Source organism: Camelina sativa, chromosome 19 (genome assembly GCF_030686135.1).
Source record: "Camelina sativa cultivar CO46 ecotype springtype chromosome 19, ASM3068613v1".
In the NCBI taxonomy this organism is placed as follows: Eukaryota; Viridiplantae; Streptophyta; class Magnoliopsida; order Brassicales; family Brassicaceae; genus Camelina; species Camelina sativa.
In genome coordinates, this window is record NC_141898.1 from 6,377,805 (window position 1) to 6,400,292 (window position 22,488).

The window sequence follows — 22,488 nt, forward strand, 5'->3', positions numbered from 1 at the left end:
TTAGAGGATTTACTTTGTACTTGTGCATTTTAAAATCAGGAAAAACAATGCTTTGCTTTTGTCCACTCCTTCCATAAGTTGAATTCTCAACTCTACTGTTGAAAATGTTTATTGTTTTCATTGTTCTCAAAATTCAACTTACATTAGTACAATGGTTTTTGTTTATATGATTTCATGATTGGTATTGGCTGTTTTATAAAAGTAATATCGAGTATCGATATGGTATTGAGAATTTAACTATAGTAACACATATTTGCAGAATTTTCTCATGGGTGGTTGAGTTAGTTCATCCTTTTAAACGTTACAAGATATGTCATTGCATGTGAATGTTCGATGAAGTGAAACAGAGGAGCTTGGATTGATCATGAAGACAAATCTAGGAGTAAAGAGATTTCGTCACCACTCCTGGTGAAGGCAAGATGAGCACTCTTCCCAAACCAAGCTGGTATGAATCTATCTATCTATCCATCATTACATCTTTGACATACAATACCAGTCTAAGCTGTAACCTGTTTTTGTTGGCATATGCAACAGATATTGAATTTATTATGTTCTTTGCTTTCTTGCTTTTGTACTTAATTTTGAACACAAATGACGATGTATGATAATTGGTCGAGACTGAGCCAGCTGGAGAAAGTGAAGGGTATACATTTTTCTATACATTAGGGATTTTTGTTCAGTTGTTTTGTTGAGCACGTACACTTTTTATTATTTAACAACACTGGACATATTGGATAAACTAAATTGCTTGAAATCAAATAAAAAAATGGATTTGAGAAGATGCAACTGAGTTTTGATTCAAATAAATTGGTGTACTTTCCCATTTATATTTTGTCATAGATTATTGAAATAAAAACATCTGAATTTTTTGATGTTACAAGAATACATTAGAAATCAAATGTAAATATACGACAAATGATATGGACTAAATAATGGTAATAGTTAAGTTGTAAATACGGCAAAAGAATAGTTTTTATTTCTTATGAAGTATCAAATAAAAACTATTTTATAGGGATTTCTTATTTCTTGTGAAGTATCAAGTAAAAACTATTTATAGGGTCATCAATTATGGAAATGTGATTAATTATTATTCTTAATTGTAGGGATTTCATTTTTGCCATAATTAAATATTTTTTTAAGTAAAACAAAACGAAAATTATGGAAATGTGCTTGAGCAGGGATAAAAATCTTAAAGTGGTTGCTATATTTATATCCTGATTTAAACATAAAATTTTAATTTGAATAATTCCATTAAAAATAGCTTTAATTTTTACCAATTATCAATTTGTGCCGAAATCATAGCTGAAATTTTAAGTACATATACTTTAAGAAACAATAATTAAATTTTTAGAAAAATCCAGTTTATTTATGGTATTAAGACGAGAGATAATATATGTAAATTGAAACGTGTAAATTTGAATAATGAAAAACAATATATTGAATAATTTTTTTTTAGAAAAGGGACATAAATTTGAGATAAAAGTACGAAATAAAAAAATAGAGGTAGATAAATTCAAGTGTTAAGCTTTCACTAATTTGGATAAGGATTGACTATGCGATAGGTAGTTAACGACTTTAGAACAGACACTTTGAAAATTTTGGTATTTTTGAAAAATAATTGTATAGTTTTTGAAAATTATAATTTTTGGATAATTTCAATTAATTAAAAAAGATATATATTCAACAGAGAAATATGGTATCCCGTCTAAATTTCTTCCCCCATCTCATTTAGTAAATATTGTTTAACGAGTAATTATTAAAAAGGGAACGAACATAAGACAAAAAAAAATTCTAATGGATATGGGATGAGACGAGACTGGATGAGACAAGACTAGATGAGACAAGACGAGATGAGACGGGATGAGTCGGGACGAGAGGGGATGGGGCGGGACTGGACGTGTTTCCCGTTCCAAAGTAAATACTTTTAGGGTTAAATTTTTTAAAATTTACATTAAAAAGAACGCACATGTGCTATAGCATCCATGTTAAACTGTCAATATAAGTCTTAGTCATTTTACGAATTTAAAATTTATATGAAAATATTTTGTCTCGTGCTGTAGCACGGGTTACTACCTTCAGACGGGTTTTTTGAGATTTTTTTTGTATTTTTGATAATATTTTGAGAGTTTTGAGAATTATAATTTCTACTAACTATAGAAATTAAACATACAAATGGAGAATACATGTATTTCGTCTAAATTCTTAGCCAAAATTTATTAATAACATTATTACATTGATAATTCTTTAAAATAAAATGGTTATGGAACATAAAATTTCTAATGGGATAGATCATAATGGGAAAGGGATACTCTGTAACAAAATTACTTTAACATTTTCAACAAACACAGGCTGTCTTTTGTTATTATGGATGAATTGCAAAAAATTGTATCTTTTCCAGCTATTGAAGATGATGATCATCTTTATTTTCGGTACGGGTTGCGGTATTCTACATATACACTAAAATATTGACAAAACACCGCAAAAGAGTGGCCAACTAATTTTAATGAAAAAAATATTACTATTATACGATTTAAATTTTTCAACCGAAAAAGGTTTATTATTTGACTGAATATATGTTTCACCAGTATTTTTTAAGTAATTTAATTTACTAATTGAGTACATATACTTTAAAAAAAATCATTAAATTTTGAGAAAATTCCAGTTTATATATGGTATTAAGACGAAAAGAGTATATGTAAACTGAAAGGAGTAAATTCAAATAATGAAAAATAGTATATTGAATAGTTTTCTTTTAAAAAGGGACATAAAATTTAGATTAAAGTACAAAATAAAAATATAGGTAGATGAATTCAAGTATCAAGCTTTCACTAATTTGGATAATGATTGAATATACGACATGTAATTAACGACTTTGGAACGGGCACTTTAAAAATTTTGGTATTTTTTAAAATAATTATATAGTTTTTGAAAATTATAATTTTTTGGATAATTTCAACTAATTAAATACAAAAAATCAACAAAGAACTCAGGTATTCCATCTAAATTTCTTACCTAATCTCTTTTAGTAAATATTGTCTAACGAGTAACTATTTAAAAGAGAACGAACATAAGACAAAATATTATGATGGATACATAACGAGACGGGATGAGACGAGATTGGATGAAATGAGACAGGATGAGACGGGATGAAAGGTGATGAGTTGGGACGTGAGGAGATGGAACGAGACTGGACGTGTTTCGAGTTCCAGAGTAAGTACGTTTATGTTTAATTTTTTTTAATTTAAATGAAAAATAACATACATGTACTATAGTATCCGTGTAGGCACATATACTATAGCATCCATGTTAATATAATTTTACTTATTTATGAACTTAAAAATTTTATGAAATTTTTTTATCCCGTGCTACAGCATAGTTACTACCTAATGTTAAAATTATGATGTAAACACACCAAATTCATAATTAGCTTTTTATTTAAATATTTCTGGGTAAATGTGTATCGGACTAATTTCATGACTGTCGATCACATTCTGTAAGCAATTTTTTTTTTGGTTAGGGGTTCTTTAACATTTAATATTTTCTTCTCTTTTCAATTCGATAACAACAAAAAATATATATTATATATATCTTCTCGGCTAGCTACATGTTTATTAGAAAATTACTGAATAAATAATAAATAAATAAAAACTAATACATGCTATTTTGTTTTGTTTTGTTCTCACTCACATACATATTTAAGCTGAGTTATCCAACATATTCTGTATGAGTAACATATGGATTTAAATTTATACATATATATAAGTAAAATCGTGGTGTGATATATATACGAGCATGGTTTTCTTATGCGACACTTTTATAATAGTTAAACTTAAAAGGGCCTTGTGGGTATTTTTTATCTACTAGCGACTATTTCAAACACCAGGGGCGGATCCACGTTTATTAGAGGGGTGCAAGTGCACGAGATAAAAATATAAAAAGTTTAGTTTATGCATATTTATTAGTGTTGTAAGTAGCCTAGTGGTCAATGATGCACCACATACTAATTGAGTTCAGAGTTCAAATCTCCACCTAAACACTGTCATCCACTAAATTACATTGGTCGTGGACTCGTAGTTGATTACATGAAGTTAAATTTATATTTGGTATCAGAGTAACCACTAGATTACATTGGTCGTAGACTCGTAGTTGATTACATAAAGTTAAGTTTATATTTGGTATCAAAGCAACCACCACATCATTACATTATGTTGGTAGTAGATTATTATCTATTTTACACTGAAAAAATAGTATCACGTAATTATTTTTATTGTCCAACTGTTAGGGTAGATCCTTACCCCAACAAAAGACCTGATTTAGAAAAAGCTCAAAATAAACCTCTAAGAAAAGAGGGGCATTTTAGTCTTTTTGGAGGACGAACCGACACGGTTCCCTATAAAAATGGGTGTACGACGTCCGGGAAAGGGGATTGCGCGAAAAGGGAAAGAATACGGATAACAAGTACAAACTTTACTCAATAAGAAGAAGTCAACGAGCCCGAACTCGTTTATTGTTCCTCGTCTATTATTAGTAACTCGTCTAAGTTACGTTGTAGCTCGTTCTTTTTGTGCCTTAGCATCGATCAATAAAAGAGAACTTCGACCTCCTTTTACTGAATTAAAATACTCTAATTGTGACCGATTTGGACATCAACACCAACATTAACGACTGATCTACTTTTGATTTGTCGAATGCTATGTACTTTGCAGCGAGTGTTCCATCTTCATCTATATATATCTCCAACATTTTATTTGGCAAGTTCATTCATTAGACACATCACACATGTAGATGTAGGTACTATGAAAAACAAAGACCGTTGAAAGAATAGAAAAAGAAAAAAGAAGCTCCCAAAGTCAAATTTGATGTTGTGCAATTCCAAACCTAAAAAACTCGAACTCTATATATAAATATTTTTAAGAAAAGCGACGACTACCTAATGTCGCTGTGTTGACTTGCTGGTGTAGTTCTTAAATAATATGTTTTCTATTGCCGTAAATCAACATACGAATAGTCTCAAACTAGACTTTTAGCTGATGAAACCAGAAATTTCTATCCCCCTTCCTTAAAGCAAGTCTCATTCTTTTTTTCCTATATAATCTCAGACGACAATCAAAGAAATTACACATATAACTTGTTAAAACTCTTAAAAATAATAACACTCATCGCTTTGAATCATGGAAGCCAACGGTCGAGAAGAATCAACATCAGAGTGGTTCGCAAAGTACTTAAACCGCCAAAGTGATTGGTTAGAAAAAACCAGAGGAAATCTGATGGTTACGGCAACGGTTATAGCTGGTATGAGTTTTCAAGTTATGGTTAGTCCTCCCGGTGGCGTATGGCAAAGTGACAATTGTTCTTTCGGAAATCAAACCGGAGCTCCGGTTTGTAAAGGGAAAGCGGGGACTGCTGTATTGGAGTACGAGAGTTCCAAGCGTCAAGCCTATCTTGGGATGGTAATTAGTAGTACAGTTTCTTTTTCTGCCTCGATGAGTCTCATTCTCCTCGTCATCAGCGGTTTACGACTAAGGTACCAACTAGTCCACTACCAAGTACCAACCAATAAATTAATTATATGTGCAACTTATGTAAATATTATTGAAAGTCTGAAATTTAATGTAACTTTTGTGTTTGACAAGATATTACTGCAGGAAAGTAAAAACTAAAAAGTGAAGACTAAAATTAGTCATGTACTACATTAACAATAAGGTGTTGACTTTGGTTTAATGTGCCCGATAGTTTTTTTTTTTTTTTTTTTTTTTTTTTTTTCATGCAAATCCCATTTTATTAAGTTGGTGACATGAAACTCTTTTTTAGTAAGAGCTTTTCAGCAGTCAAAAAATTTACATGGGAAAGAAACAATACAAAGATTGATGGATTCCTAACAAACCACAACATCCCAAGATAACAACAAGGGTAAAGATAACAAGCGCAACTAAATAAGCTAGTGCAAAGATAAGGAGGCATAAAAGCCATATATAGTTTGATCCACCAAGGAGATCAACCACATGAAGTGAGGGGAGGCTGACAAAGACCGAATCACTGGTTGCAAATCGAAAATTTGCCACACTGGAATACAAAGATTCCGACGGGTTTTTAAAAACCTAACTCGTACTAAAGATGATGAATCTTCAGCTCCCTGAAAAAGGAGGCAGCATGTAGGTTGGGAATAAGTTCCCAAGAGTCGAGTACCAGAGAAAGGATCCAAGATAAAGCCATCTTGCCACACCACATTGAAAGATCTAAACCAAGTGGTTACCGAAGAGTAGAGAACATGACGCGACTATGAAAACAAGGGATTGGAGACAAGGAAAAAACATGAGCGCCTCCACAGAAAAATAGAGAAAGCTAAGCATGCACTCCAAAAGACACCACTAAGAAGAAGAAGACACTTCCAACAATATACTCTGTATCGGATGACAATACGAGCATATACCACCTGTCGCAAAAACACCCATGCTAGAAATGGGTCAGCTTTATAGGGAAGTCTCTCCGTGAGAGAGGAGGAAAGTGAAAAAACTAACACGAAAGAAGACATTCTGGAGTCCAAAAATTCACAAAAACTACTAGTATACAAAACCAATAGCCTTGGGGACCGCTCTTTGCGCTTGGAATCCAGTAGGAGGAAAATAAGAAAATATCACTCTCCTTGATGGAGGAAGTTGAAACTACAAGACCCTTATGGTCTATAGGTAACACATTTAGCTTGCGTCGACAACTTTGTACACGTTGCACATACATCGTTTTGTTCGTAGCTAGACCAAAGCAAAAAAATGAGGATTTTCCTAAGATCCTTCTTAATACCAAAGAAAATATACATTGGTACACAAACAAGAAACGTAGAAACTGACCGAACTCCTTTGAAGTTTTTATTTGGCCCAAAATCTTGGAAAATAAACACTGGTCAAACAACCAGGAATTAAAAAGTGACACCATCTCCATTGAAAGTTTTTTTAGACTCACCAGGCCCATTAACAAAACCTTTTGGAGGCCATAACCAAAATTTTGGCCATCTCAATTAGGGTTTTGACCCTTCTTTGAAAAATCTTCGAGAGGCTGCGGCGGTTAAACGACGCTTCACCAAGACGCGCCGGAGAATCTTTGCGGTCATACAATGTAGGTCTCACCCACAGTTTGGATGGAAGTCTTATGGGGGCTTGCAGATTTGAGAGATTTGGATTAGCGGCCGATATACATGGTGGATACAAAGGAACCATGGCCAATTCACGGGAAATTCTCAACAACGGCGAGTTGCCTCGTTGGAAAGAGACGACAATATTCATGAGCTGATCTGTCCTTCGAGAAAGTATAAAGACCGACAATACAAGGAGAAGAGGTTGAAGCGAGAGAGAGACTCGGATATGACAAAGCAAGCCAGCATCGGCGTGTCTCAACCTTAGGTGACTCATGACAAGAGGAAGTTCTTCGAGAGGGGATCCCGAGACATAAGCGAGGAGAAGTGGTGGTATCAAAAATAATTGTTCGAACATAAGGCTGTCGTGAAAGGATCTCACCGGTGGAATGTAGAAGAAGTACTCATTGGTTCAAAAATTGATAATGGTGTTGGGAAGCGACGTTGGGTACGCGGAGAACAGAGGAGCAAAAACTGGCGGAGAGAGTTGGCGGTAGATTTGGAGGCTAAAGCGCTTCGGTTTAAAACCAAGAATTTCGCACCCGGGACGAGTGGAGATACATCATCAATTATGAAGAGGAATCTTTCCCATTGGAGATCACCGTAAGCTATACCGATGACCTCTAGATCTGAAGATTTCACACTCGGCTGACCACCGGAGACTTGATACTGAAAACCACCATGTATTATAAATGGTGACAAGCTCAGGTCTAAACAGCAAGAAGAAGAAGGGAATCGACGCCGGTGAGCAAAAGCTACCGGCGGTTCTTTGCATATCGGCAGCGTTCTTTTTCGCGGTCGCATTGGTTCAATCCGACGATCAAATAATTGGTTATATACTAATGATTTATGTGGGATTTTGGGTCGTGTTTCCTGTTTTAATACTCGTAATCCAACTTGTCCGATTGATACGTTGGCTTATTTGTTTCATATGTTGTTGTTGTTGCCAACGTCGTCGACGATCCCCTCGACCATTCCTGCCACTAGCTCCATCTCCGGCCCATTAACTAAGAGTGGGGACTACGAACCTGTGGCTCAAACTCACGTATGAAATGAAATTGGTGTCAGTATGTACTATTGTGATCACCATAATTAATATGTCTCCTATTGTCATTTTCGATAGGTTTATCGGTTTGTATTGTTTAGTAAATCATTATAATTAATAATTGTCTGTGCTAATTGCATAACATTAGCACCTTATGAATCGTGATTTAGACTACTTTTGGTCGTAATTATTATTACCATGTTCTTATCCTATATTCATTTTATTCTTTCACATATAGTTTCGGTTACAAAATAAAATAAAATGATAATCAACTCGTTATGGGAAAGATTAATATCCAAAAGGACCGGGACAAAAATAATAAGTTTTGAGCATATAATTATAGGTTATATAGCCATGTTTAATGTGATTGGATGGTTCAGAAATCAGAAGTATATTACAATTCGTTTATGTAAAATAAATAATATATATGATTCGTAAATAACCCTGGAGGCCTAAAAAGATAGTTATGGTACAGTATTTACATGTCATAAAACTGAAAAAAATGGAGAAAAGTGAGTCAAAGGGAGAGAAGGAGGTAGGTCTCTATAATACCTACCTTTATCCACCCCTCATCTCCTATTTATATCTGATATCACAAATCTATATAGCAACTCCCCCATTTTTCATTTTAATGAATTTGTTTAAATAAAACACAATAAAATAAAAGAAAGAGGGAAGAGAAAAGGAAGAAGAAAAGATGATGATCATCATCATGCATATGAATGACTAAAATGGAAACTTATGCTCTTAAACGGAAATATCCCTTAGTCCAAAGGTTTTTCCACCTTCTTCTTCCTACCTTATTCACCATCATGATCATCAGTTTGACCAACCACCAAACGTAACATGTGTACCAATAGGTCCAATACACCATCTTATATCTCTCATTAAAAAAATATACATGCATATCATTTTTCCCAACCAATTTAAGGATGATGGTTAGTTTAGTCACGCTAAGGTAACCATCGATATTTTATTTGGTTGATCTCACTAGCTATATCTTACATGATTGTATTCTTCCAGTTCATAAAACAAACAACAACAAAATAAAATTAACACAATATATGTTCAATTTTGTTTTGTAAACTTATACCATTAAATCAAAGTATGCATCAGATTATCATCCATCCAAGACTACAAAAGGATTAGTTCATAATTCGATCCAATGCAACAAATTTAAAACCCTAAATTTTGAGGATCATGTATATCAAGTATATGTAAGAAATATATGAAATGAGTGCATTATGTATCGGACTTATAAATGTGTAAGTAAAGAATAGTAGATAGTAGGTGTGTAAGGGAGAAAGATCTAGGGGGCTTCAAAAAAAAGGAGAGAAAAGGACAGAGCATGTGAAAAGAGACAGAGAAACAAACAGAGGAGTGAACAGTCTTACTCTTTTTTTTCTCTGCACTTAATGAACCCAACCCTCTCTGTATATTTCTGATACTTCACATGCCTTTCTCTTCTTTCTTATATTCCTATACTTTTTTTTTCAATTTTGTATAGACTGAAAAAAACTATTACGTCCGATTTTTTTTAAGAAAACTATTTAATAAAAAAACGACAAAATGTCTAACATTTTTTTTTTTAAAAGGACAAAAGTACTTTCACTTCACTTGCAACCAAACAAACCTAGTCCCCTTCTTTATCCAATGGTCTCTTCCCTGCTCTCTATTTCTCATCTAAACACCCTCTTCTTTGTTCCTTATTAACCATTTTGCCACCTTGTAAATTAAATATATCTATGTAAAAAATGTGAAATTGTAAAAATCTTTTTGTTTTCTATTGTCGTCAGAAACTGTAAAATCTATAATATTACTCTTTTTCAGGTCAGCAAAAAAGTTTGGTTTCTTCTTCTCGAGTCAGAGATTCGTGCAGTGTGTGATACAAGAAGCTCCTTCCGAATTCTTCTCATTAAATACTTGTTTTTTTTTTATGCATCTATCTGTTTTTCCCCTGTCTTAGACAGTAATAACAACAGAGCTCACTCAATCTTATAAACAAAAAATGAAAAAAATGAAAAAAAAAATGAGCTCAATAAAAAGGAAATGGCACTCATTTTTAGGCCATGAAGTGTTGGGATACAGCTGAAATTAAAAAGTGCGTCAGCTCAAAGGAAGAAAGAAAAAAAAAGATTCCCAAAATCAATGCATTCTTTTTATAAAAAAACACAAATAGTTATATATATATACTAGTTTGAAAATAAAATAAATTAATTAAAGAAATGGTTGATTTGAAGAAAAGATTGAGAAGAGAGGAAAGAGTTTAGTCAGAGAGACAGGAGCATCAAGTGCTGCAGAAGAAGCAACAGGAACACTGGGCCTGAGTCTCTTCAGATTTGCCAGTCTTTATAGGACCACACTCTTCTTCAACCCCCTTACATTACATTTTATCTATTTTAACATTAACAATATTGGATATTTTAATGTTGTTTTGATTTTACACTACATGGCAAAACTCCTTAAAAGCTCTTGTCCTGATTTGATTTTTTTTTTTTCATTTCTTTATTGGATGTTTTGTGATATCTCTTAATTTATTAAACACATAGTAAATATCATGTTTCGTTTTGATTAACGTTCAACAAAAAAATAAACCTATCTACTAGAGTGTGACTAATTTATCTCTCCTAAATACAGAAATAGGGTATATATTAAAGAGAGAATGGTCTCGTGAAGAGGAAGAACCTAAGCTAGTAGTGTTCATGCAATTTGCATCTGAGGAATATATGCTTTGATAGAGAGAGAGAGAGAGAGAGAGAGAGAGAGAGAGAGAGAGATCAAAAGGTGACAGAGAGGGTGGTCTTCTTTGTCTGTCCCTGTCCGAAACTCAGGAACCCTAGTCTCTGAATCCATCAAGAAAGCAAGCTCTTATCTTCTTTTAGGCTTTTGCTACATATATAAACCTTTCTTTGAGGGAAGCTAGCTAGAGAGAAGATAGAAAGAGAAAAGATGATGAGTCTAAGTGGAAGTAGTGGGAGAACAATAGAGAGGCCTCCATTTACACCAACACAATGGCAAGAACTCGAACACCAAGCCCTAATTTACAAGTACATGGTCTCTGGTGTTCCTGTCCCACCTGAGCTCATCTTCTCCATTAGAAGAAGCTTAGATTCTGCCTTGGTCTCTAGACTCCTCCCTCACCAATCCCGTAAGCTCTACACATCTTCTTCTTCTTCTTTTTTTTTTTTTTTGGCTTGCATTCAATCTTTTGTTGATTCTTATGCCCAAAGTTTCCAGCTTTATGTGTTTTTATACACACTAGATTTCTGAGTTTCTGCTTAAAGTCTCCACCTTTTTCTTTTTCCAACGACCACTTTGGAAGTTTTCCACAATATTCTGATGATTTTGGAACTAATTAAGGTCTTAATTAGGGTTTAACAGCATGACTAAGTTTAGGGTTTTGTTTTATTTAAATGATGCAGTTGGATGGGGATGTTACCAGATGGGATTTGGGAGGAAACCAGATCCAGAACCAGGAAGATGCAGAAGAACAGATGGGAAGAAGTGGAGATGCTCAAGAGAAGCTTACCCAGATTCAAAGTACTGTGAAAAACACATGCACAGAGGAAGGAACCGTGCCAGAAAATCTCTTGACCAGAATCAGACAACAACAACAACTCCTTTAACATCACCATCTCTCTCATTCCCCAACAACAACAGCCCAAGTCCCACCTTGTCTTCTTCTTCCTCATCTTCCTCTTCAACTACTTATTCTGCCTCTTCTTCTTCAATGGATGCTTACAGCAACAGTAACAGGTTTGGTGTTGGTGGAAGTAGCAGTAACACTAGAGGTTACTTCAACAGCCATTCTCTTGATTATCCTTACCCTTCTACTTCACCTAAACAACAACAACAACCTCTTCATCATGCTTCTGCTTTGTCACTTCATCAAAACACTAGTCCTACTTCTCAGTTCAATGTCTTAACCTCTGCTACTGGCCACAAAGACTTCAGGTTCTGTAATCTTATCTTTAGTTTCCCTTTTTTCATGCTTAATTAAATTCTTGAAAAGGAAGAAACTTCTATTTTTAATTTTTTATATAGAGGGATTTTTTTGTATTACAATTTCAGGTATTTTCAAGGAATTGGGGAAAGAGTTGGAGTTGGAGAAAGAACGTTTTTTCCAGAAGCATCTAGAAGCTTTCAAGATTCTCCATACCATCAACAACAACCGTTAGCAACAACAGTGATGAATGACCCGTACCACCACTGTAGTACTACTGATCACAAGATTGATCATCATCACACATACTCATCCTCATCATCATCTCAACATCTTCAACATGATCATGAACAGGATCATCATCATCGACAGCAACAGCAACAGTGTTTCGTTTTGGGCGCCGACATGTTCAACAAACCCACAAGAAGTAGTGTCATTGCTAATTCATCAAGACAAGATCATCAAAGTCATCAAGAAGAAGAGGAGAAAGATTCATCGGAATCAAAGAAGTCTCTTCATCACTTTTTCGGTGAGGACTGGGCACAGAACAAGAGTTCTGATTCTTGGCTTGACCTTTCTTCCCACTCAAGACTCGACACTGGTAATTACTGCAAAAATAATCTAATCTACGCTAAATAGAAAAGAATAAGTTGATTTTAATTATTGATAATTCTAGATTAATTTTTCTCAGGTAGCTGATTAAGGATGGCAGTATTCAATGATGGGTCTGCTGCACCAACACACACAACTTCGAAATGTTGAAGAGTCACATTTCACATCTATTTCCGTGGAACAATGAGACAGGACACTGTTTGCAGAAACCTATATGTATACATTTATGTATCTTTCTCTTTTTCTATGTGTGTTAGGTCCAACAAGAAAAGTGATCCGACAGATATGTCTGTGTGTGTTCTCTTGCTTTCTCAAGAAATCGTTTTATATTTTAGTGTCCCTGAAAGCAACAAAAGAAAACACGACTCTGTGCGGGGCAGTGCTATCTATATATATATTGAGTTTGTTTCTTAGGGTGCAGGCATACCTCTTATATATGGATCTATTTAACACATGAACCTAGTTTTTTCTAGGCAATTACATGTTAAGTATGTGTGTTCAAACTGTAAAACGCTTATCTGGAGGAAGACTCTTGCTTGGGCTTGGTTGAAAATTATCGTAATTGTGGTTGAAGCAAAGTATAAGAGTATCCGCAAAGATGTTTTTACACTTCAAAGTTTTTAGAATCCATTACTATTTGAACTATGGGACTAGGTGTCCTCAACTATATGAAATGACGTTCCGTGGACCCAAGTCTTGAATCACGCATTTACAGAACGAGAGAATGGTCAAAACTCAACATAATATGGCAACAAATTCAACTTATTATTATATGTAGAACATAAGAAATTTTGTCGTCTATAGAAAAACAAACAAATCATACACAACTTTTGGGTATGCTTCCTTGCATGCATGTGCTTCTTTGGCAAAAGGAAAAAAGTGAGAGAGTTAAAAGACAAAACATCATGACTCTCTTGATCCATTAATCTTTTACGTGCGTATGATTACTTGGAATCATTACCAACACTAGTATTATGTTTTAAGTATTATCATAAATGTATTTTGAGAATTAAAAAAAGAAACATGTTGCCAACGAAAGATTCTATGAGCGGAATCAGGTCCAGATTAAAACCAGCTCATCTTTTTGGTCTCATACCAAACAAAAACGCGTCTTAAACACTTTCAGAATAGGGAACAAGATCAAAAAAAAAATACCATTCTTCTTCCATGTGAAACTATCCTAATTAGACAGGTTTGTATAAACCAAAAAATCGGTTCTAAGTTGTAACCAAACGAGCCCATACATCCAGAGAGGCCAGTTATCATAAAATCCCCATCATCATAAAATCCCCACTTTGCAAACATCACATAAGAAGATAACTACAGATCTAAATAACCGAATTTTTACAGATAAAAACATGAAAGATCCCAACATTTTCTGATTCCATGAGCTATCAAACACGAATTATATTATACACTTTCTGATTCCAAGAGCTATCAAACACGAAAGATTCAAACATTTTCTGATTCCTAGAGGCTATAAAACAGGAAAGGTTTGACATTTTCTGATTCCAAGAGCTATCAACTACAGTCTAAGCAGTTCCCGTGTCAATATGGAGTTGATCTTCCTAGGACAAGTGACAAAGAATCTATAGCCTAAGCAAAGCATAACATAGAGAAAGAAACTTGTATCTTCCTATCTTTTCACTGCCTTGATTCTCACTGTAATAACATCACACGTAAAAAAAAACTGAGATAGAGGGGAATTGTGTACAACCCTGAACCCCATCAAGAGAACGTAACAAGAATAATAAATACTAAACCAACAGCACAAACACATTTTGCCAACTCACAAAATGAAATTAGATAATCGGTTTTCATCTCACAGAATCCCTAAAGAAACAAATTTTACATGACTTGAGCCATTTTTTTTCCAAACCTCTCTGTTCACACACACTCTCTAGTTAGCATCGTTAGGCAATGTAAACGAAAAACTACACGACCTTTTTTTATGAAAAGATTGAATACAAAAGAAGAAGGTGGAAATATGTCAAATCCAGAAGTTACCCAAATTTACAGAGGAAAAAGGGCTGATGATCAAGTCTTTGAGGAAAGCATCCATTGCATTTGCAGCAAAATCAAATTGAGTTCCTTTTTTAAATAGTTTGATGCTTTGTCTCCTCGTCTCAGTAAGAATACTCTGCTCCACGAAAAAAGAATCAATAAGTATGTGTCATCCGGAGAAGCTGCTTTCTCTTGAAAAGCAAGAAGGCAACAACGCAAATCTGCAACATTGCTGCAAACCCAGCGAATACTAGACCCACTGTTTTCCCTGTGTTCAATCCACCCTTGTCTTTTTCCTTGAAGACCCGAGGAGGAGGAGGTGGAGGTGGAGGAGGAGGAGATGGCGGCCGTAACCTCCGTGGTTGGTGGTTTCTGCTATTAGATTGCGGAGGAGGAGAAGCTTGCGCACGCGGAGGTGGAGGAGGAGGAGGATGAGAGGGTTTTGGAATCGGCGGCGGTGGAGGTGATGATGATGATGATGATGATAATGGTGGCGGCGGAGAATTAGGAGGAGACATAATAACTCCAGCGTTGGATTGTGAAGGAGGAGGAGGAGGAGTCAGCGGAGATTGAAGCAATTGAGGCGGCGGCGGCGGTGGCGGTTGTGATGAATCCTGAAGCGGAGGCGAGGGAGGAGGTGGAGATTGAAATTGAGGTTGTTCTTCTTGTTGTGATTGGACAAGAAGAAGGAAGCTGAGAAACATACCGAGAAGTAGTAAAACATTCAAGGATGATGTATATACGAAATTCGAAAAACCCATCAAGATCATCTCTCTCATCAATCACCAGATTGATTGATTGATTGATTCTCGGATCCACCCAGAGATGATTTTTAACACCCAAACAAATAAAAGAACCCAGGCTCGTCCGCGTCAGCGCATAGTTGAAATTGGATAGTAAAAGATCTGGTCAACCCCACCCCCCCCCCCCCCCCCCACCCACAAGATTTGATTGAGGAAGAGATATAATCTCAGGAGGTCTCCGTGTTCGTTCTTCCTCTCCCCTCTCTTCTATTTTCCCCAGAAAGATGAGATGAGATGAGATGAGATAAGATAAGATGAGAGATGAAGTCGAGAAGAAGCTAAGAATCAATAGGAATCTCTCTCACAACTATTTTGTAAAATTGAAAGATTCGAATTCGGGGCAAAAAAAGGGGTCACACAAATTTTCTCCCTAATAAGAGACGTCAAAGGAAGAAGAACAAATTGACTCTGTACAACATAAAAGAAACTTGGCGGAAAGGGTAAAAATTTTCCGGGAAAATGCAAGGAGAGAGAGAGAGAGAGAGAGAGATTAAGAGGAGTAGTAACGGTTTAGGGCTAAATCTAGGGGTTGAGGAAGGAGAGAGATTAAGGCGAAAAATTTGGGGAACGTAGAATTCAGTATAATTTCGATTTCCATATCTATATTTATTTGTACAAATTACAAGCTGTAATTATAATACTAAAATAACTCCGTTTTTTTTTTTTTTTTTTTTTTCGAGGGAGACGAAAAGAGAGAACCAAAAAAAAATACTAGTTGCTGCTCCGTTGTGAGAGAAAGTAAACTACGGGACCCAATGTCAATCGCCGTCACCCTCTTTCATCACATTCTCTCGTAGGTAGGCTCATCTAATGGATCCAAAGCCCATTTTACTAGTTGTTGTTTTATACAGCCCATTTTGTATTTCAATTTGTTGTTGTTCTTGTCGAGCATGATATATATTTATTTATTTAAGTCTAGAAACAACACAAATCAGAGAAAAAAAAACATGAGCTCAGATTGAATCATTCTTTTGAATATGAAAGTATCACACAAAAACTGTTCCACTTTTGTCATATGTATTCAGGTTAAAAAAAAAAAAAAAAAAAAAAAAAAAAAAAAAACTTGATGAAGAGCCATTCCTAAGGATGTACAACAAATAGGGGGGTCTCATTCCTACACTCACTTGGATTCTCCTACCAAAGAAAAGAGTAGCAACTTGTATCATCATCCCGCAGATCAATGATTTTGGACTGAGAGAGACAACATAAGATGCAACTTTAACCCCATGCCATGGAACTGGCATAGTTAACCACCAGTTTACCATCAAACCCAAAGTTCTGCAATTATCCACCAAAAACCAGCACTACTTTGTTATTATCCAATGCTACGAGGATGAAAGCAATGTTAACTATGGGTTTCAGGATTGAAAGTACTCAGTTGGATAATGTAAAACTACCTACTACTACCTTCAGGAGCATAGTACCAAATACAAACTGTAGTAGTGGGGGTTTAACCGCAGAGAGAGAGAGAGAGAGAGAGAGGTAATGGAAAATTGAACACATACTTACATTATAGAGATCAATTACCGATTCATCGGGATTTGGGGAGAAAGCGCTGTTTACATACACAAACTGACACAGTGAAGAGAGATATCACTTATCACAGTACACAAATCAATGACTTGTTTCAAAAAGACAACACAAAAGAATTTTTTGATTGAATAAAATTACCAATGAGTCAGAGTGAAGCTGCCGTCTTAGAAAGTCAATCACTTTAGCAAACTTATCAGTCCCTGAAATCTGAAAATAAAAACGCAAACTAAAATCAAACAAACATTCTCAACAAGAAACGATCATGATTACGGTGTTGCCTAGTTGATCAATGTGAAAGAATTGAATCTATCAAACTAACAAAAAGGCAATGATGAACAAACACATATATAGATAGATTTCTCCTAAATCGAAAATCTCATGGTGAACAACATACATTGTATCGTATCAACTGAAACTCTCTACTCAACAATAAAATCATATTATCGAAGATTTCAAAAATGTTCGAACAAACATAAGAACCCTAATTTCGTCTTATTAGATTAAACTTGATCATTCTCATTCGTGAATCGTGATTGATTACAAAAAAAAAGAAGATATACCTTGAATTTAGATTGTTTCAGTATCGGAGCACCACCGGTAGCTCTTAGATGAACAACAACTGCGACGAAATTGAGAAAACAAAAAAACACAAATTTACGATCAGATCAGAGCCGTAAAAATTTAAAAAAAAAAAAAAAAAAAAAAAAAAAAAAAAAAAAAAATCATCATCAGATTCTGGAAACAATCTTTGGTGTATAGGTAGGTTTCTCGAGTTCATCGTTTTTGAAATCCAAATTCGAAGAGATTCAACTACAAAAACATCGTCAATGACTTACTTTTCTGCACAGAATTCGGAGATTCAGTCGCCATTGTTGTTGATAGTTCGGTTTGACAGAGAAGAAAAGTATACAACAAACCTGGGGAAAACGACTCGCCTTCGCTGCGTTTTGATTTTGATGATGTTAAAAATATTTTTTGGGCTTATAAGCCCAATCTTGTTAGTGTTAAAGCCCGTATGTTATTATATGGTGTTTTGAAAGGAGTTAAAAATATATGGATTCGAAATTAATCGTGCAAGACCCGGTCCGATTCGAAATTACAAAGGTCGCATATTTTGAGTTTGATCCAGTCTGAGCCGAATAAATAATCTCAGGTATATGTACTATACTACTATGTAGTAACCATTCAATATAAGTTCATAAACTTAAGAGAAACAAAAAAACTTCACTAGTTGGTTACTGCTTTAGTAGAGGTGTAGAGAGTAGAAGCTTCGAACTTGAATCTTGCATTTTAACTATTTCCAACCAAATTAGGTCCATACACTTCAACATGGAAAAAACCAGAGATAAAAAGGATCATAATTTATTAAATGGTACGGTGATCGATAACTTATATGTATATAGATAATATATAATGAAAACAATACTTTTAACTATGTTACAAAAAAAAAATTCATAAAATGGTGAATTTGATGCAGTGTTATAAAATTATAAAACTGAAAAAAAGAAAAAAAGAAAAAAAAAACCTAGATTATATATATATATATATATATATATATATAATCATATTTGATACTAGACATTGGATCGGATATCCATATATATGTATATAAAATCATATTTGATACTAGACATGAATTGGATCGGATATCCATATCCACTAAAAACTTGTAAGAATAATAGTACAAAATTGGGTGAAGTATTATATTGTAATCCAACTTCGAAAAATCCATATATGACTTCAATTTCTTATATGATTAGATCGAAAACATATTTTGAATTCCGAACATTTTACCCACTAGTATCATTTTTCATATGCATTGTTAGTTTATGTTGGACTCGTTTGAATGATGTATTAAAATGTAAAATATTTTTTTATATATATAGTTCTTGCCTCTTGATTACCAAAAATAAATTGGGGACGGTCAAATTACAAAATGCATAGACACATCAGTACGAGTGGATATTTGGGTTATTGCTCCAAAGAGACTGAAGCATCAATCTTGCTCCCAATTTTAACCACACAATCGTTCCATGTTTGTTTGCTTATAGCCTTAGATGCAATATCTGTGTAATCATATGCGGCGAATATAGCTTTAACAATTTCGAGATGGCAATCTTTGCCAGTCTTCAATATATCACGACAACATTCATCTGTAAATGGGGTCTTCTCTCCCATCACGTTCATGAAAATCTCTTCTTCGCATTTCGAATTTGACTTTTTTGCACAAGCCCGAAGAAAATCACGTTGCTTGTGCGAGTAATGGTTAACCAGCTCTGTGTCATATTTTATTGCGGGTTAATCAGCTTCTTCGAATGGAGCTTCATCGGGAGTTTCGACGTAAATTTCCAAATCTGTAGTTGGGGACATGGCCACATCTTCTGGCACTTCATGTGAATATGGATCCATTTCCTGTGAAAAAATTGGGTTAACCATGTAAAACATTACTATAGATACGAACACTACCATAAGAAGACACTTTGTCATATTTGCTTTTGGTTTTGGATGTAAGATATTCTCTTCTTCTTTTTCAAGTTTTGGATGTAAGATTGGTGAGGTGAAAAGAAACAAGAGATCGATGCTTTATAGGAAAACCCTAAAAAGTATTTTAATTGTTGAAATTACGTTTATTCATTAATAGTTTTATGTTACACATTTAATAGTTTTGTTTTAAAAAAAAACATTTACATTAGACTTATAAGATATTTACAAATTGTAACTTTTAATTTATCTTGGATCGAACATGAGAAGATTTTGGGCAAACTCGTAGATAACAACACTTTATTTTTCTTCAAATTATTACAAATCAAACTGATATATGTTAGACACAACACGATTACAAAGAATGAAAAAAAAAATGATAAAAGAAAAGATTGATTCTGTTTGGTTCTGGTTTACTGAGATTTGATTTTAAGCTCTTACTTTCAGTTTCAAGACATGCCTTCTTGTTTGCCCAAAAAAAAAAAGACATGCCTTCTTAAACTGGGAATAGTTTTCTTTTTTATCAAGATAGTAAATGTGATGTACGAGAATGGTTTTTTTTATTACAACTTTTATAATAGTTAAATATTAAAAACATTAAGTAAATTGTACTGTATATAATATCGACTGACATGGCTGAGAGTATTCAACTAATAAATCATTATATTGGTAATAGTTTATTAATAATTTTACAATGAAACAACGTAACAAAAATTAGTATTAATAATATTAATCATCATGATCTGCTCGATCGTTAACATTATAAGAAAATAAAAATAATACTGTAGTGTTGTCTTTCGTTTAGATATTACATGACGAGAGGGACTAAACATATATATATATATATATAAAACAAGACGATGACATTGACTCATATGAAACAGATCAATCGTTATCGTTATAAAGTAATGTCGAATAATTATGATTATAGGAATGGTCCAAAAGATAGAAAGAAGACAAGCTCATGCATTAGGCATCATGCATGGACACTGGAAATTAATTATTTGGAGTTTGGTTTATGACGAATCCAAAGGCAATAATAGTAATATGTTGATATTTTCTACAGTCATTTTCATTGTATCTTTTTATAAAACATTTTTGCACTTGGAAGAAAAAGAGAATCAAATATCTATGTCATAGCAAAACTATAACCAATATATTCATAAAAATCATATGATAACAAACCAAAACCAAAAGAAGAAAAAAAAAAGAACGGGAAAAATGTGTATGCCATGGCAGATGGTGAAAGTTATACGTATGTCACTCATCGTTAATCGATGCTCAGACAAAAAGATGGAACCACAACAACAATAATCTTCTTGGAATCAAACAAAAACATTCTTCTTTAATTTTTTTTTAGAATTTTGGGGTTTAGCTTCCAACATTCTCTTCTTTTGCTTTCCTTCTCGTGTCTTGAGTTTTGACCACTAATTATAATTCTTCAAAGAATGAATTTAGCCTAGCTGTGTAACACAATACATACAATTAAGATGTGTGTGAACTGTGAAGTGGTACAAGAAAGCAATTTTAATCAACTTTCACCAATTCCTAGAATATATTCACCACTTTAATCAATTCTATTCACTTATTAATTAACAGCTTGAATACTGTGGAATGCTTTTGTTTTCTATATACTGGAATAAACATTCTTGGATCTAAATCCAGACAAATTTCCGAAGTATATGTAGAAAATCAGGTATTTTTACCATTTTTTTAAAAACTATAATGTAATTATGATGACTTTGTACAACAAAAACTAAATAAAACTTACACTCCACTAGTTATTGTCTTTCTAAATAGAAGATATATTAGTATCCAACAAGAAAAACATATTCAAATCTTCAAAACAGATTGAATTCATCCATCAAATTGCAGAAAGAGAAAAACAAAGTTCATTTTGATTATGACAGAATTATCCTGATCAGCTAAGAAACAATCAGTTTTCTTATTAAAAAAAACGATGTATATTTGGTTAGTTTTGTTGGCATCGTAACTTTTAAAAAACAAAAAAAAAGGGAACAGTGTTTAATACTTTTGATCTTGGTCCAGTGTGGGATCTACATATTTTGATGTTGAGTGGAAGATTTTTTCTATAGGGATCAGAAAAAAAAAACGAGTGCTTACACGTGTGCACGTGGGAGAGTTACGACACTTTAAGTGGCCACCCCCGTCACGTGCGGGCTACATTTATATCCACTCGTTTCTTCCCCGGCCGGTCCGACCTATATCTCACCTTCATTGGTGATTGGTTCATCTCTTCTTCTCTTTCCCTTCTCGATCGGCTTCTCCAATTGAACACCACTTCACGAAATTACTTGCTTTCTCAATTCGATTAACAATTTCATCTACCATTCTAGCTAACGTATCTCATCTAAATTGTCTTTTTAGAAAGTTAGAAAAATATATAAGCATTGGGTATGTAAATATACACTTCGATGTCGAATTCGACTCTATTCTATGATAGCTAGCTAGTAGACACATACACACACAAGAAAGCTTATAATAGTGTTGAGAGTGTCCCACCATTGCACCATATGTACCGTTTTACGACGACATGTACACGTCCGTGCACACTCACAAATAGAGAGTAAGTTTTCCGAATTAAATATACATATTACATATAGTGGACTGAGTGTGTGTCTTAGCTTGTGTGATTTGAAATGGTGTAAGCCCTAGCTAGTTAATATATATAGAAATAGCTGGTAGTGCATGAGAATGACGAGTTGTGCATGGTTGATATGGGACATTGTATGCCCCTTAATTATTCTTTTATCTTTATAACATACATATCAATTTATTGTGTCAATATATATATATATATATGATATGTAGCTGTCCAAATTAAATGCTTTTGTTGATTTGTATGATCACCATTCACCACGAAACTTCTACGTTAATATGTGTTTATACACTCGTGTATTCTATATTCTATAAATTACCG

General features: G+C 34.0%; 4 protein-coding genes and 1 pseudogene across 6 annotated transcripts; 2 read left to right on the forward strand and 3 right to left on the reverse strand.

Moving 5' to 3' along the window:
• The first annotated feature begins 5,122 nt into the window (after window positions 1-5,122).
• On the forward strand, window positions 5,123-8,241 carry LOC104765197 (uncharacterized). Of its 2 annotated transcripts, none has more exons than XM_087501475.1 (2): window positions 5,123-5,546; window positions 7,882-8,241. In XM_087501475.1, the coding sequence occupies exons 1-2, from the start codon at window positions 5,172-5,174 to the stop codon at window positions 8,131-8,133; spliced, it is 627 nt and encodes a 208-aa protein (XP_087357601.1). In that variant the 5' UTR covers window positions 5,123-5,171; the 3' UTR covers window positions 8,134-8,241. The 2 variants fall into 2 exon arrangements, with proteins under 2 accessions (XP_087357601.1, XP_087357602.1); XM_087501476.1 differs by having other exon boundaries at window positions 5,123-5,534; window positions 7,855-8,241.
• A 1,999-nt stretch (window positions 8,242-10,240) lies between these two features.
• LOC104765198 (growth-regulating factor 5) lies at window positions 10,241-13,139 on the forward strand. The gene is made up of 4 exons (XM_010488877.3): window positions 10,241-11,319; window positions 11,594-12,125; window positions 12,243-12,715; window positions 12,806-13,139. Exons 1-4 carry the CDS (start codon window positions 11,121-11,123, stop codon window positions 12,811-12,813), a joined length of 1,212 nt encoding a protein of 403 aa, XP_010487179.2. The 5' UTR covers window positions 10,241-11,120; the 3' UTR covers window positions 12,814-13,139.
• A 1,366-nt stretch (window positions 13,140-14,505) lies between these two features.
• LOC104767498 (uncharacterized) lies at window positions 14,506-16,275 on the reverse strand. The gene has a single exon (XM_010491517.2). It carries the CDS (start codon window positions 15,507-15,509, stop codon window positions 14,886-14,888), a length of 624 nt encoding a protein of 207 aa, XP_010489819.2. The 5' UTR covers window positions 15,510-16,275; the 3' UTR covers window positions 14,506-14,885.
• Window positions 16,276-16,486: 211 nt separating this feature from the next.
• On the reverse strand, window positions 16,487-17,991 carry LOC104765199 (ubiquitin-like protein ATG12B). 2 transcript variants are annotated; one of them, XM_010488878.3, is made up of 5 exons: window positions 17,903-17,991; window positions 17,627-17,685; window positions 17,205-17,273; window positions 17,043-17,105; window positions 16,487-16,811 (listed from the first exon to the last, which is right to left on the reverse strand). In XM_010488878.3, exons 1-5 carry the CDS (start codon window positions 17,934-17,936, stop codon window positions 16,752-16,754), a joined length of 285 nt encoding a protein of 94 aa, XP_010487180.1. In that variant the 5' UTR covers window positions 17,937-17,991; the 3' UTR covers window positions 16,487-16,751. The 2 variants fall into 2 exon arrangements, with proteins under 2 accessions (XP_010487180.1, XP_087357603.1); XM_087501477.1 differs by having other exon boundaries at window positions 16,764-17,105.
• A 1,046-nt stretch (window positions 17,992-19,037) lies between these two features.
• On the reverse strand, window positions 19,038-19,580 carry LOC104765200 (protein DOWN-REGULATED IN DIF1 11-like; annotated as a pseudogene).
• Between the last annotated feature and the right edge of the window lie 2,908 nt (window positions 19,581-22,488).